The sequence below is a fragment of the Panthera leo genome, chromosome C1 (assembly GCF_018350215.1).
Source record: "Panthera leo isolate Ple1 chromosome C1, P.leo_Ple1_pat1.1, whole genome shotgun sequence".
Lineage (NCBI taxonomy): Eukaryota > Metazoa > Chordata > Mammalia > Carnivora > Felidae > Panthera > Panthera leo.
In genome coordinates this window covers 17791764-17803688 of record NC_056686.1, presented here as the reverse complement: position 1 = coordinate 17803688, position 11925 = coordinate 17791764, and the positions used below count along the sequence as shown (strand labels likewise).

The following is an 11925-nucleotide window of genomic DNA, read 5'->3' as shown; positions in this document are numbered from 1 at the left end:
TCCACGCTGGTTTGGATTCTCAGAGATGAGACTCACGGGGATTAAAGAAGGGGGCCCCAATGGGGTCTTTAAGGGGCCAGGACCTGTCATCACCCTCCTATCCCGAAGCCCGTTCTGAATATTTCTGAGAAACAGGACCAAAGTCGGGTTGCCTGAGCATGACCTTCCCGAATATAGTGTCCTCTCTGCTCTGTACCCAGATATGTCTCCCCTCCTCTTCCTTACCCTCCCCCCGCCCCCCACAACACAGCACCAGGTGCTGGTGCTCTTATCTGTTTGTAATTAATATTTAACATCTTCAGGGTCACTGGTCTAGACCCAATATCTCCATAACAGAGGGGTGGGCCACCCTCCTGATGACCCCAGCCCGCTCTCTCAGCAGCCGCTGAGGTGGCCCCAATGATTGTTCCCCTCCCCCCACACTGCAAACAAGTCTGCTTTCTGTCCCTTGAGGTGAACTTGGCCAAAGGTTGACTCTCTTCACCTTGTTCAGTAATGAGAAACAGCTTGACTGTTCTCACCAGGTAAGAGGGTTGAGGAGTCACAGAGATGATTTTTTTAGGCCCTAAACACCTCTTCTGACTCACCGGGCTGCGAAGGTCTCTAAGCAACTCAGGGTGACAGACAGATGTCCCAACTACTCCCTGACTCTCGGAGGGTGGCGTCTGAGTGCCTGAGGAGAGAGATGAATGGCTCTGAGCCCTGTGACCCTCCTCAGGACGCCCTGTCCCCACTGAGGTCTCTGGTCTCCCAAGCAGGCAGCCCAGACCTGCAGATAGGGCTGGAAGCAGCTAGAAGGCAGAGTGTCTGAGGCCCCCTGGAGCTGGGATGAGGCACTGGCATCCCTGAGTGTCCTAGGCCCTGACCCCATTACCAGGACTCCCCATAGCCTGGCCCCATCTAGCCCAGTGTTCACAGCAGAGCCCGGCCCAGGAGTAAACACAGCTTCCCCAGCCCCACCCCAGCCCTGCTAAATCCACTGCTCCTGGGGCATCTGTATTTCTAATAAACACCTTTGGCGATTCCTCTCGGGCAGGTGGAGGGAACAATGCCCTCACACCACCAGTTTCCCTGTCCACAGCCTCAAATCACCTCCCTGGAGTCACCCATCCCCTGGGTGGGGGTGGGGGTCCAGGCTACTCGGGTAGCACATGCACCTGTGAAGTCCACAGACCTCTGGCCTCTCAAGGCCCCCGGCCCCAGGAACATACAGGGGTTGCCTGAGTCTCCTACCCAGAGAATAAGTAGGAGTCCCAGTCCCCTGGGACTAGACCCCTCTGGGGTCCCCGAGGCTGGATCCCTCTGTGCCCCTCCCAGGTCTGAGTGTCAGCCTGAACAAGGATGTTATGACCACATGTCAGGGCCAAGGCTTGTCCCCTGTCGCTGTCCCCACCCCAGCTTCCAGAAAGTGGGACAGAGACAGGAATGGCCTCACCTGCTGTTGCTGGTGGGTCACAGCCCTGAGACCCTAGCCCCCTGCTCAGCCCCTGGGCTGCTTGAGCCCGTTTTCCTTTCCCACTCTAAGGAGGAAGCGGCATAAGGAAGATACTCTTAGACCGAAAGTATGACAAGAACAGTACCTGGAATTAACTGAGGGGGTGGGGAGGAGAACAACAGAGGGAGGGATGGGAGACAAGCAGGCAGAAAGGAGGTGATGAGAGAAAGCGTGGGGCCAGACAGCACTCTGCTTGGCCACCAGGTGAAGCCATCCCCCCAAAAACCACAGTTTGGCTGTGGTCTGAAAAAGTGATATGGAAGTTCAGGGTGGCTGCTGGGGGCGTTTAAACAACTGTCCTTAATGTTCATACATCCGGGGAACGCAAAAAAAGGGGGAAGATGAGAAGGAAAGGAGAGAAGGAAATATGGAGGGGCACTGGGCGCCAGCCAGGTACTTTATCGGGCAATGTATGCATTTTAACCTCGTTTGACTCTTACAATCATTCTGCAGGATAAGTATTGCCCAGAGAGGAGGCCAGGGTTCCCCCATGAGTGAGTGCAGGTGCCAGAGGTCAGGATTTAAACCAAGGTTTAGGGGTGCCTGGGGGGCTCAGTCGGTTAAGCGTCTGACTTCGGCTCAGGTCATGATCTCACAGCTTGTGAGTTCGAGCCCCGCGTCGGGCTCTGTGCTGACAGCTCGGAGCCTGGAGCCTGTTTCAGATTCTGTGTCTCCCTCTCTCTCTACCCCTCTCCTGCTCATGCTCTGTCTCTCTCTCTCTCAAAAAATAAACATTTAAAAATTTAAAAAATAACCACTTTAAAGATTATGAAGCATTCTCATACCTCAAAAATAAATAAACATTTTTTAAAATAATAAACAAGCAAACAAACCCAGGTTTATGTAATTCCAAGCCTCACCTCTGCTCAGCCTTGTGACCTGCGGGGTTGGCTGTGTGCACTTCACGGCACATCCGACTCTCCCTGAGGTGACATCCCCGCGAGGGGTGAGGGCATCACTGGGGTGAATGGGAATCCCACACACGGAAGGAGGGTGAGCTCCCACATTCCGACTGCTGTGGAGTTGCCAGTGGAGTTCCTGTTTCACAGGCCTCTGTGGGTGCCAGTCACCGTGCTGCCGGCTCCACCTTCCCTACCGGAACCTTCTCAGTCACACTGCAAGGCCAGCATAGTTGACGCCACTGTATAGGTAACAGAACCAGAATGGTTAACTGACTTCCCTAAGGTCCTACAGCCACCTGGTCCACAGGCTGCCTTGGGGGGAAGGGGGTGCCAGGAGCAGTTTAAATGCCTGTCTCCTGCTGGCCTAGAAGCCCACACCGCCCCTGCTCTACGTCCGATTCACTCTCACACCTCACGGAGAGTGTATACATGTGGGTCTTGGGAAGGCCGTCTGAGGTTGACTGAGTACAAGATGGAAGAAAGCCACCAAATGTTCTCCCCGCAAAAGATGCTTTTAACACTGCAGCCAGGGAGGAAGGGGGGGGGGGGGACACAGGCATACTTAGAAAGGGGTTTTCAATGTTTTTATTTTTGAAGGAGAGAGAGACAGAGCATGAGCAGGGGAGGAGCAGAGAGAGAGGGAGACATAGAATTTTGAAGCAGGCTCCAGGCTCTGAGCTGTCAGCACAGAGTCCGACGCGGGGCTCGAACTCATAGACTGCAAGATGGTGACCTGAGCCAAAGTCGGACGCTTAACCAACTGAGCCACCCAGGCGCCCCTAGAAAGGGGTTTTCAAATAGGGCAGGAGATTAACACGGTAGCTAAAGAGCTCAGTTGCATTCTCTCTCTCTCTCTCTCTCTTTCTCTCTCTCTCCCCTTTCACATGAGTAGACCCTGAGACGCTAGGAAAAGTGACAGATGTAGTGTTGCTGCCCTCCCCCCCACCCCGCCCTGAGGTCCCGAGAGGAGGCCGGGGTGGGAAACTGTGCTCTCTGGACCGGAGCCGGCACCCGCTTCCTCAAACCTGCTTAACCCCTGAGACCTGGCTCGGGTGTACCTTCCCGATTCACCCCCTGCCCTAACTGCCTGTCTCCCTGCCTAGATTAAATTTCCCTCCCATTCCTTCACATCATGGGTGTTGTTCCCTTCTGCCTGGCGAAGGGTGGGTGTGAATGAACGTGGGGGAAAGAACCGAGGTACAGGAGGGGTGTGCCAAAGGCTGGAAAGATTGGTCCTGTCGTGGCCACTCTGGAAGCCTGAGAGACGCGGACGGTGCAGGAAGAGGTAGCTTCCCCCTCCTCTCCCTCCCGGGCCTTGCCCCATCCCCGCTGACCGTGGCTGGGCAGGGCCGGGCCAGTAGCTGCTGGCACGAGAGGCCACATGCCTCCATTCCGGCCAGTGATAACGTACAAGCTCGAAACACCCGCTTCAGGTCACATTCCTTCCACTGTCTTCATGGCTGGTGTCCAGTCTCACGTGTCCACTTTTCACAGGGGGATCAGATCGGAGAAGCTGGGGGTCTTCCCCCAGTTGGAGGCACCAGTCGGAGCCCTCAGCAACCCCACCCCTTATCTGCTTTTCCCGTGACCAGGCCAGAGCTGTTACCTTCTTTCTCCGGCACTTAGGGGGTGGGGGCTAGAACTGGGCAGAAGGGATCACGCAGAGGGCAGGAGCTGTGTGCGGAGGCTGGGGTGGGGGTGGGGACAGCTCCACCTGTTGCTGCCGCCTCAGCAGCGCTGGCCTGATGGGACGGCCCCTCCTCTCTGTGCCCCCCCCCCCCATAGTTCCCATCCATTGTCATCAACTGTCTCAGCACTGCTATATTTAAGGCCCATGCAGGCTCCAGGATCACATTCTTCTTCCAGTCCCTGCTGAGCCCAGGGCAAGAAGGAACCGAGGTCCCTCTCATCCTCTGGAATCTTCTCGCCAGAGACGCCTAAGTGGGCACAGCTGCTTCTGTGAGTTACCTCCAGGGATCAGAGGTGGGGAGGGATGCCTTCAGAAAGTAAGACCCTCAGCTTTCCATTAGCAAGCGGGTGTGTGTGTGTGTGTGTGTGTGTGTGTGTTGGGAAAGGACCCTGGAGGTACACACGTACTTAGGCAGCACTCCGAGTAAAAATGGGAGGGGATTCTGGAGACCCCTGCCCCCTCTCACTGTCCTGCGTGGCCCTCGGTCCTCTGGGCTGAGCCCTCTGTGATGTGAAAGCTGTAAAAGAGACCGTCGCGGGTGCCTGACAAGTGGAAGGGGCCGGGCGCGCTGGCAGGTCCCGAGAAGCCGGAGCAGCGCTGGCGGAGGCCTGCTTGGCCCACCGGGCGGGCAGGGAAAGGGAGTAAGCCCTCAAGGCCCGAATTGCAGGGCCAGGAGGGCACTCGTCCAGCCTGGGCTCACTGGCAGGAGCCCGAGGCCCAGACCGGGAAGGGGTGGCCCCAGCTACTCAGTGGCAGGGTCAGAATTCTGGACTCGGGAGCTGGTAGAGCAGGGCTCACTCAGAGGACCCAGCTTTCTGCCATCAGGTTCCGTGAGTCCCTCAGCCTCTGTGTCCTTCTCTTTCCCTCCTGAGAAAGGGGCAGAGGCCGCATTGCCTGTCAGATGCCCTGGAGGGAAAGCAGACTGGGGGGGGGGGGGGTTTGGGAGAAAAGGGGAGGCCGTGCTGCGGGACCAAGAGCCCAGGCCTTGCGCCCACGGGGGAGGGCGGGGTGGGGGTGGGGGTTCCCTGCGGGCCCACACCCCGCCGACCCCTCCCTGCCAGGCACTCATGGCGCTGCCCTCCCACTGCTTCTTAATCCCAAGCCTCAGTCAGTGCTTTAAAAAGAACTGATGCCTCATCCACTAAAGCCGGGGGTCTGGTTGCGGGAGGCCCAGGAGGTCAAGGATGAGTGCCAGTCACACACACACACACACACACACACACACACACACACACACCCCTGCACGGTGCTAATCAGGAACAGAGCATCCGAGGAAGGGAGCCAGCAGCTGATGCCAGGGAACGTTCCTCAGCTGCTGGGGCCAGGGCCACGGTGTCCCAGAAAAGCTGGTGGTGGCGGGGAGGGGGGCGGGGGGGGAGGGTGTCCCGCCTCGGGTGGTACCCAGAGCTCTCCTCTGGGGCTGTGAGGAAGGAAGGGCAGAACGAGCAGGGCCAGCCATCCTCTGGGTGCCAGCAGACCCTTTTCCTCAGGAGGGGCCAGATGGGAAGCTGAAGGGGTGACGGTCCCGTGACGTCCTGCTGAGGCCACCTGCAGGAGGCCAAGGAAGTTTCGGTGCGGCCCTTGGTCCTGACTGACATTCTGCAGTAATCCAGACACTGAAAGGGAACGAGCTTTTCAGAACTAGAGGAGTAAAGGTCCACTAAGATCGCCCCTCAGCAGCCTGAGCCCCCCCTGACTCCCCATAACCGGCCCCTCAGGCCACGGAGCTCCGATGAGGCCGGCGGCCCATCTCCCAGGTTATGGACCTAGAGAAGTGGTCTCCCAGGCGCCATGTTCCCACCCAGGTCAGAATCCGGTATACACACACATTCCACCACTGCCGGGAGGCCCCCGGGGAGGCTGGAGCCACGAGTGACTTCAGGCCTAAGCCCGGCAAGGACCCTCCCAGGTCAGTGGCCTGCCCGCCAGAATTCCCACCTGGAGGAGGTAGGGAAGGCACCAGGGATTCCGCCAAGCATCCTAGAGCTTCAGCATCAGAGGGGCCCTCAGAGACCCAGAGACCCCTCGGTGGTGACACCGAGGCCAAGATCTGGGAGAGAACTTGGTGTGAGAATCCAAAGCCAGCTCGCTCATGGGCCTCCTGCTCTCCCTGCCTGCCTCTCCATATCCATGGATTCGCTCCCTGATCCCAGAGGTTCCTCCACACCGATATGATCCAACCCTACCGGCCCCCACCTGTGGCCCAGACCTGAGCCTCGAGAATGCAAAAGGGGGATCCCTCGGTTGTGATCCCCTTACAAGAAGAAAGGCCGTGCGGCCCGCTGTGTCCCCTGCCACAGCCAAGGCCTGGCCTTGAGTAGACACGTGACATAGAGGTCAAGAGAGCTCAGAGTTGGGTGCCAGTCATGGCCCCACCACCAGCTGGGTGACCTTGAGCAAGCACTTTCCCTCCTCATCTGTAAAATGGGGTAATAACGCAGGGCGCCTGGGCGGCTCAGTTGGTTGAACATCAGACTTCGGCTCAGGTCATGATCTCGCGGTTGACGAATTCGAGCCCCACGTGCTGACAGCTCAGAGCCTGGAGCCTGCTTCGGATTCTGTGTCCCTTCTCTCTCTCTGCCCCACCCCTGCTCACGCTCTGTCTCTCACTGTCTCAAAAATAAATATAAACGTTAAAAAAATTATTTTAAAAAATGGGGTGACAATGGGACGGCACACAGTAAACACTCACTGTGTCACTTTTTTTTTTGCTTAATGTTTATTTATTTATTTTGAAAGCGAGAGAGAGAGAGAGAGAGAGCGTGCACGGGCAAGCAGAGGAAGGGCAGAGAGAGAGGGAGAAAAAGAATCCCAAGCAGGCTCTGCACTGTCAGTGCAGAACTTGACCCGGGGCTTAATCTCACGAACCAAGAGATCGTGACCTGAGCCGAGATCGAGAGTTGGAGGCTTAACCCACTGAGCCACCCAGGCGCCTCTCACTGTTATTACTTTTAATTCACTTATAATCTTGTTGAAGAGTCAAGACGTATAAATAGGAAGTCATAAATAGGAGGAGGAGGCATCTTTGAATCAGAGCTAAACTGGAGTGGAGATAGAAAAGCATAACAAGGATTAGAGTAGGGAAAATTCTAAGTGGCCTATAGTTTTTCAGCAGGGATTCTTAGAAAACTAATGCTGATGTCTAACATTTACATGGGAATTACTACGCTCCAAGCACTCATCCAACCTTGACAACCACCCCGGGAGGCCAGTCGACCCATTTTCCAGATGAGAAAACCATGTCACACAGTCTCACCCAAGGGGACACACTTGAAAACTGGCATGAGAAGCAGGACCGCGTCCCAGAGTTTCCGCACGCGACCAATGTACCAATGGAAGCATTCTCCGCTTAGGCTGTGAAGCCTGAGTGGGGCTAGGAAGGCCAGGAGGAAGAAGAGGTTTCTCCAAGAGAGGCCGGGCCACCAGTGCAGGCAAAGTGGGGCTGAGCGGGCACAGGCAGGAAGAGTGAGGACATCTGCCCATCTTGAGTCATAGCGCAGCCCTCGGACATCACGGTGTCCGATCGCTCATCACCTGAGAAGCTGAGGCCCAGAGAAGGGAGGGCTCGGCGCAGGTCACGGGAGAGACTAAGGCTGGGCTGCAGCTAGAAGCCAGGGGCTGCTGGCGACCCGGGGCTGCACTCGCTCAGCTGCACGCGGGACGTTAGGCAGGCTCAGGGTGTGAAGCCTGCCGCTGTCCCGTTAGCCAGGTCCCTGCCCCGCCCCGGCCTCCATGCCCCGCTCTGCCCACTGGAGCATGAACGCCCACCCCACAAACCACCCCCCCCCCCCCCAGGGATGCTGGGACGACCACATGGGGAAGGGGCGGGCGGATGCCTGGTGGTGTGACCGCGCGCCTTGGCTCCGCAGGTTGTTGCTCTCGCAGCCATGACTCTGCCCCACAGCCCCGGAAATGTGGGGGAGCCCCGGCCCCCCCAGGCCGTGGAGGTCGTCCACCGGCTGGAGCACCGCCAGGAGGAGGCGCACAAGGAGGAACGGCAGCACCGCCTGCACATGGGTTCCTCAGTGCGGAGGAGAACCTTCCGCACCAGGTGGGATCATCAGGGACCCCACCCCAGCCATTGCCCTACCCGCTAGGGGTCCCCAGTCTGGGGGGGGGGGAGCACAGCCCTGTTTTATGGAGATGCCAGTCTGAGGGGGGAGGTACAGCCCTGCCTTTTGGAGATCCCAGTCTGAGGGGGGAGCCACAGCCCTGCTTTATGGAGATGCCAGTCTGAGGAGGGAGGTACAGCCCTGCTTTATGGAGATCCCAGTCTGAGGGGGGAGGTACAGGCCCTGCTTTATGCAGATCCCAGTCTGAGGGGGGAGGTACAGCCCCTGCTTTGTGGAGATCCCAGTCTGAGGGGAGAGGCACAGCCCTGCTTTATGCAGATCCCAGTCTGAGGGGGGAGGTACAGCCCCTGCTTTGTGGAGATGCCAGTCTGAGGGGAGAAGCACAGCCCTGCTTTATGGAGATGCCAGTCTGAGGGGGGAGGTACAGCCCTGCCTTTTGGAGGTCCCAGTCTGAGGAGGGAGGCACAGCCCTGCCTTTTGGAGATCCCAGTCTGAGGGGGGAGGCACAGCCCTGCTTTATGGAGATGCCAGTCTGAGGGGGGAGGTACAGCCCTACTTCATGGAGATGCCAGTCTGAGGGGGGAGGTACAGCCCTACTTCATGGAGATGCCAGTCTGAGGGGGGAGGTACAGCCCTGCCTTTTGGAGATCCCAGTCTGAGGAGGGAGGCACAGCCCTGCCTTTTGGAGATCCCAGTCTGAGGGGGGAGGCACAGCCTGCTTTATGGAGATGCCAGTCTGAGGGGGGAGGTACAGCCCTACTTCATGGAGATGCCAGTCTGAGGGGGGAGGTACAGCCCTACTTCATGGAGATGCCAGTCTGAGGGGGGAGGTACAGCCCTGCCTTTTGGAGATCCCAGTCTGAGGGGGGAGGCACAGCCGTGCTTTATGGAGATGCCAGTCTGAGGAGGGAGGTACAGCCCTGCTTTATGGAGATCCCAGTCTGAGGGGGGAGGTACAGGCCCTGCTTTATGCAGATCCCAGTCTGAGGGGGGAGGTACAGCCCCTGCTTTGTGGAGATCCCAGTCTGAGGGGAGAGGCACAGCCCTGCTTTATGGAGATGCCAGTCTGAGGGGGGAGGTACAGCCCTGCCTTTTGGAGGTCCCAGTCTGAGGAGGGAGGCACAGCCCTGCCTTTTGGAGATCCCAGTCTGAAGGGGGAGGCACAGCCTGCTTTATGGAGATGCCAGTCTGAGGGGGGAGGTACAGCCCTACTTCATGGAGATGCCAGTCTGAGGGGGGAGGTACAGCCCTGCCTTTTGGAGATCCCAGTCTGAGGGGGGAGGCACAGCCCTGCTTTATGGAGATGCCAGTCTGAGGAGGGAGGTACAGCCCTACTTTATGGAGATGCCAGTCTGAGGGGGGAGGTACAGCCCTGCTTTGTAGAGATCAGCCAGTGAGGAGGCACAGCCATGCCTGCTAGTGTACTGAGACAGGGGTAGGTAGATGCAGCTCTAATCTCAGGGATGCCCCAGCCAGATCCCCAGGCAATCCTGCAGGCGCCATTAACTCCCTTTTCCCACGACAGTGAGGAAGAGTTTCAGTTCACCGCCGCAGACTACGCCCTCGCAGCAGCCCTGGCTCTGACAGCCTCCTCAGAGACATCTTGGTAAGTCAGGTGACCTTTGCGGCGAACACTGGGCTGAGAATGGGCCATCCTGGCCAGTCCCCTGCCTCCACTACACTGCCACACTGGACTTAAGGAATCTGCCCAAAGTTCCACGTCTAGCGCAAGAGCTCAGACCACACTCCGGATGGGTCCACAGGCAGTAGTGAGGGACCATCCCCAGTGGAGAGGGTGGGGGTCCCCACTTCACCACGAGGCTTCACCTGAGAGCAGCGGGAGGCTGTCCTGGGCCAGAAGGCCTGGGTCCTGGTACTGGCCAAGTCACCAAGTCTCAGGTCCCTGCTCTGTAAAATAGGGGGACTATTCCTGCCCACTTGGTCGTCGTGAAGACAAAAGGAACAAAAATTTGTGAAAGAGCCTTGTAAACGGTATCCGTAGTACTTATTATGCACCTACTGTAAGCAGGGCCCATTTCGGGTATTTGGGGGGCAAGAGAGGATTAAAAGCCGCTCTCGTCCTCAAGACGCTTAAAGAGCAGCTGGTGATGCCGGGTGTGGGGGAGGACGGGTGGCCCTGGCTGGGGTGCCCCCTCGAACCCCGGGCCCTCGGCCCCTGATGGCCTCTGCCACACAGGGAGGCCCAGCTGAGGCGCCAGACCTCTGCAGTGGAGCTGGAGGAGCGAGGGCAGAAGCGGGTGGGCTTCGGCAATGACTGGGAGAGGACGGAGATCGCCTTCCTTCGGACCCAGTGGCTGCTGCGCCAGAGACGCGACCGAAAGGCACTGAGACGACGGGTGAGGAGTCCTGGGACCTGCACCCCATCACAGGCCGCCCACCTCATCTACCCCCTTCTCCAGAGGCAGCTGAACATTCAGGAAAGAGTCCAGGCCCTGGTCTTGGACCCAGTTTGAATCCCGGCGTCCCAGCCCTCCAGCTGTGTGACCCTAGGCAAGCAACTTCCCCTTGCTGAGCCTCGGTTTTCTCATCCGTGAAACAGATGTATGTGGTGTATCAACTCTCGGGGTGGGGGTGGCCATTGAACAAGACTAAGCTTGTCCAGTGACCTTGCCAGTGCCGAGAACACAGAAGAGCCTCAGGACACACTATTCCTGACAAACATCGGGGAGCTGAAGCCACTCTCCGTGCCCCCTCCCCAGGGCAAGAGAGCCACAGCTAATACATACATGGGCTTTCTCCGTGCCCATGTTTTTTCACATATTAGCTCATTTCATCCTCACTAAACCCCACAGAAAGGTGGGGGGATATTGTTATCATCCCCATTTTACAGATGAGTAAACTGAGGACTTGCCTATGGTCTCACAGGTAGGAAGTGGCAGAATCTGGCCTTGACCCCAGGCCAGCTGTTCCAAGGCCCCTGCCCTCTGTGCCACCTTGCCTCTCAGCTGCCTGTGCCTGGGGGGCTCCAGTCCATGTGGGTGTGACTCCAGAGCCTGAGTGTCAGGGGGAAAGGTGACAGCAAAGATGGGGGAGATGTGATCCCCTGGCTCATGGGAGTCACAGATCCCTTCCCGCCTCCAGACGGAGGAGAAGGTCCGGGAGGCCAAGGAGCTGAGAGAGCTGTGTTCCGGCCGGGGGCCCTGGTTCTGGATCCCTCTGCGCTCCCATGCCGTCTGGGAGCACACCACAGTTCTGCTGACCTGCACTGTCCAGGCCTCGCCTCCACCCCAGGTCACCTGGTAAGCCACCGGGGCAGGAGAGAAGGGGTCCTTACCCTGCCCCCGTGCTCCCAGCCTCCAGGGCTAAACGAGCAAGCGTGAGTTCTTTACAGACCAGCACCTCTCTCCCAGGAGTGAACTTCCTCCCCCAGAAGTTCTTGCTGCCTGAGAAGAACCCAGCCCCACAGACCCTGAGCTCTGCCCACCCCCCAGAGAGCAGCAGCTGCTGGGAGGCTCAGGCCGAGTTATTCTTAGCCTCCTCCCAGCCAGCCTGGGGCAGGAAGACTGGGCCACCAGGGAGCCAGCACTTGTAAAAATATGATTCTGGTGGCATGAGAAGGCAGCTGCTCTGAGCTGGGCGTCTCGGGGGTAGGAGGATGACGGCAGGAGGCAGGGCAGGGGGCAGAGGAGCAGGAGGGGAGGCGGGGAGGGCAGCCCCCCCCCCCCCACCCCAGGAGCTCAGACCTGGAGTGAGAGCCCTGTGTCCAGACCCAGCTCTCTCTACTAACTCAGTGGGTGGTCTCGG

General features: G+C 58.3%; 1 protein-coding gene across 1 annotated transcript in view; it reads left to right on the top strand.

Moving 5' to 3' along the window:
* Window positions 1–9393: 9393 nt before the first annotated feature.
* MYOM3 (myomesin 3) overlaps window positions 9394–11925 on the top strand; it is a 44189-nt gene continuing 41657 nt past the window's right edge. Inside the window, exons 1-3 of the mRNA XM_042951842.1 lie at window positions 9394–9766; window positions 10358–10517; window positions 11263–11420. Coding sequence (XP_042807776.1) covers window positions 9624–9766; window positions 10358–10517; window positions 11263–11420 — 461 coding nt within the window. The 5' untranslated portion in view covers window positions 9394–9623. The remainder of the gene's footprint in view (window positions 9767–10357; window positions 10518–11262; window positions 11421–11925) is intronic.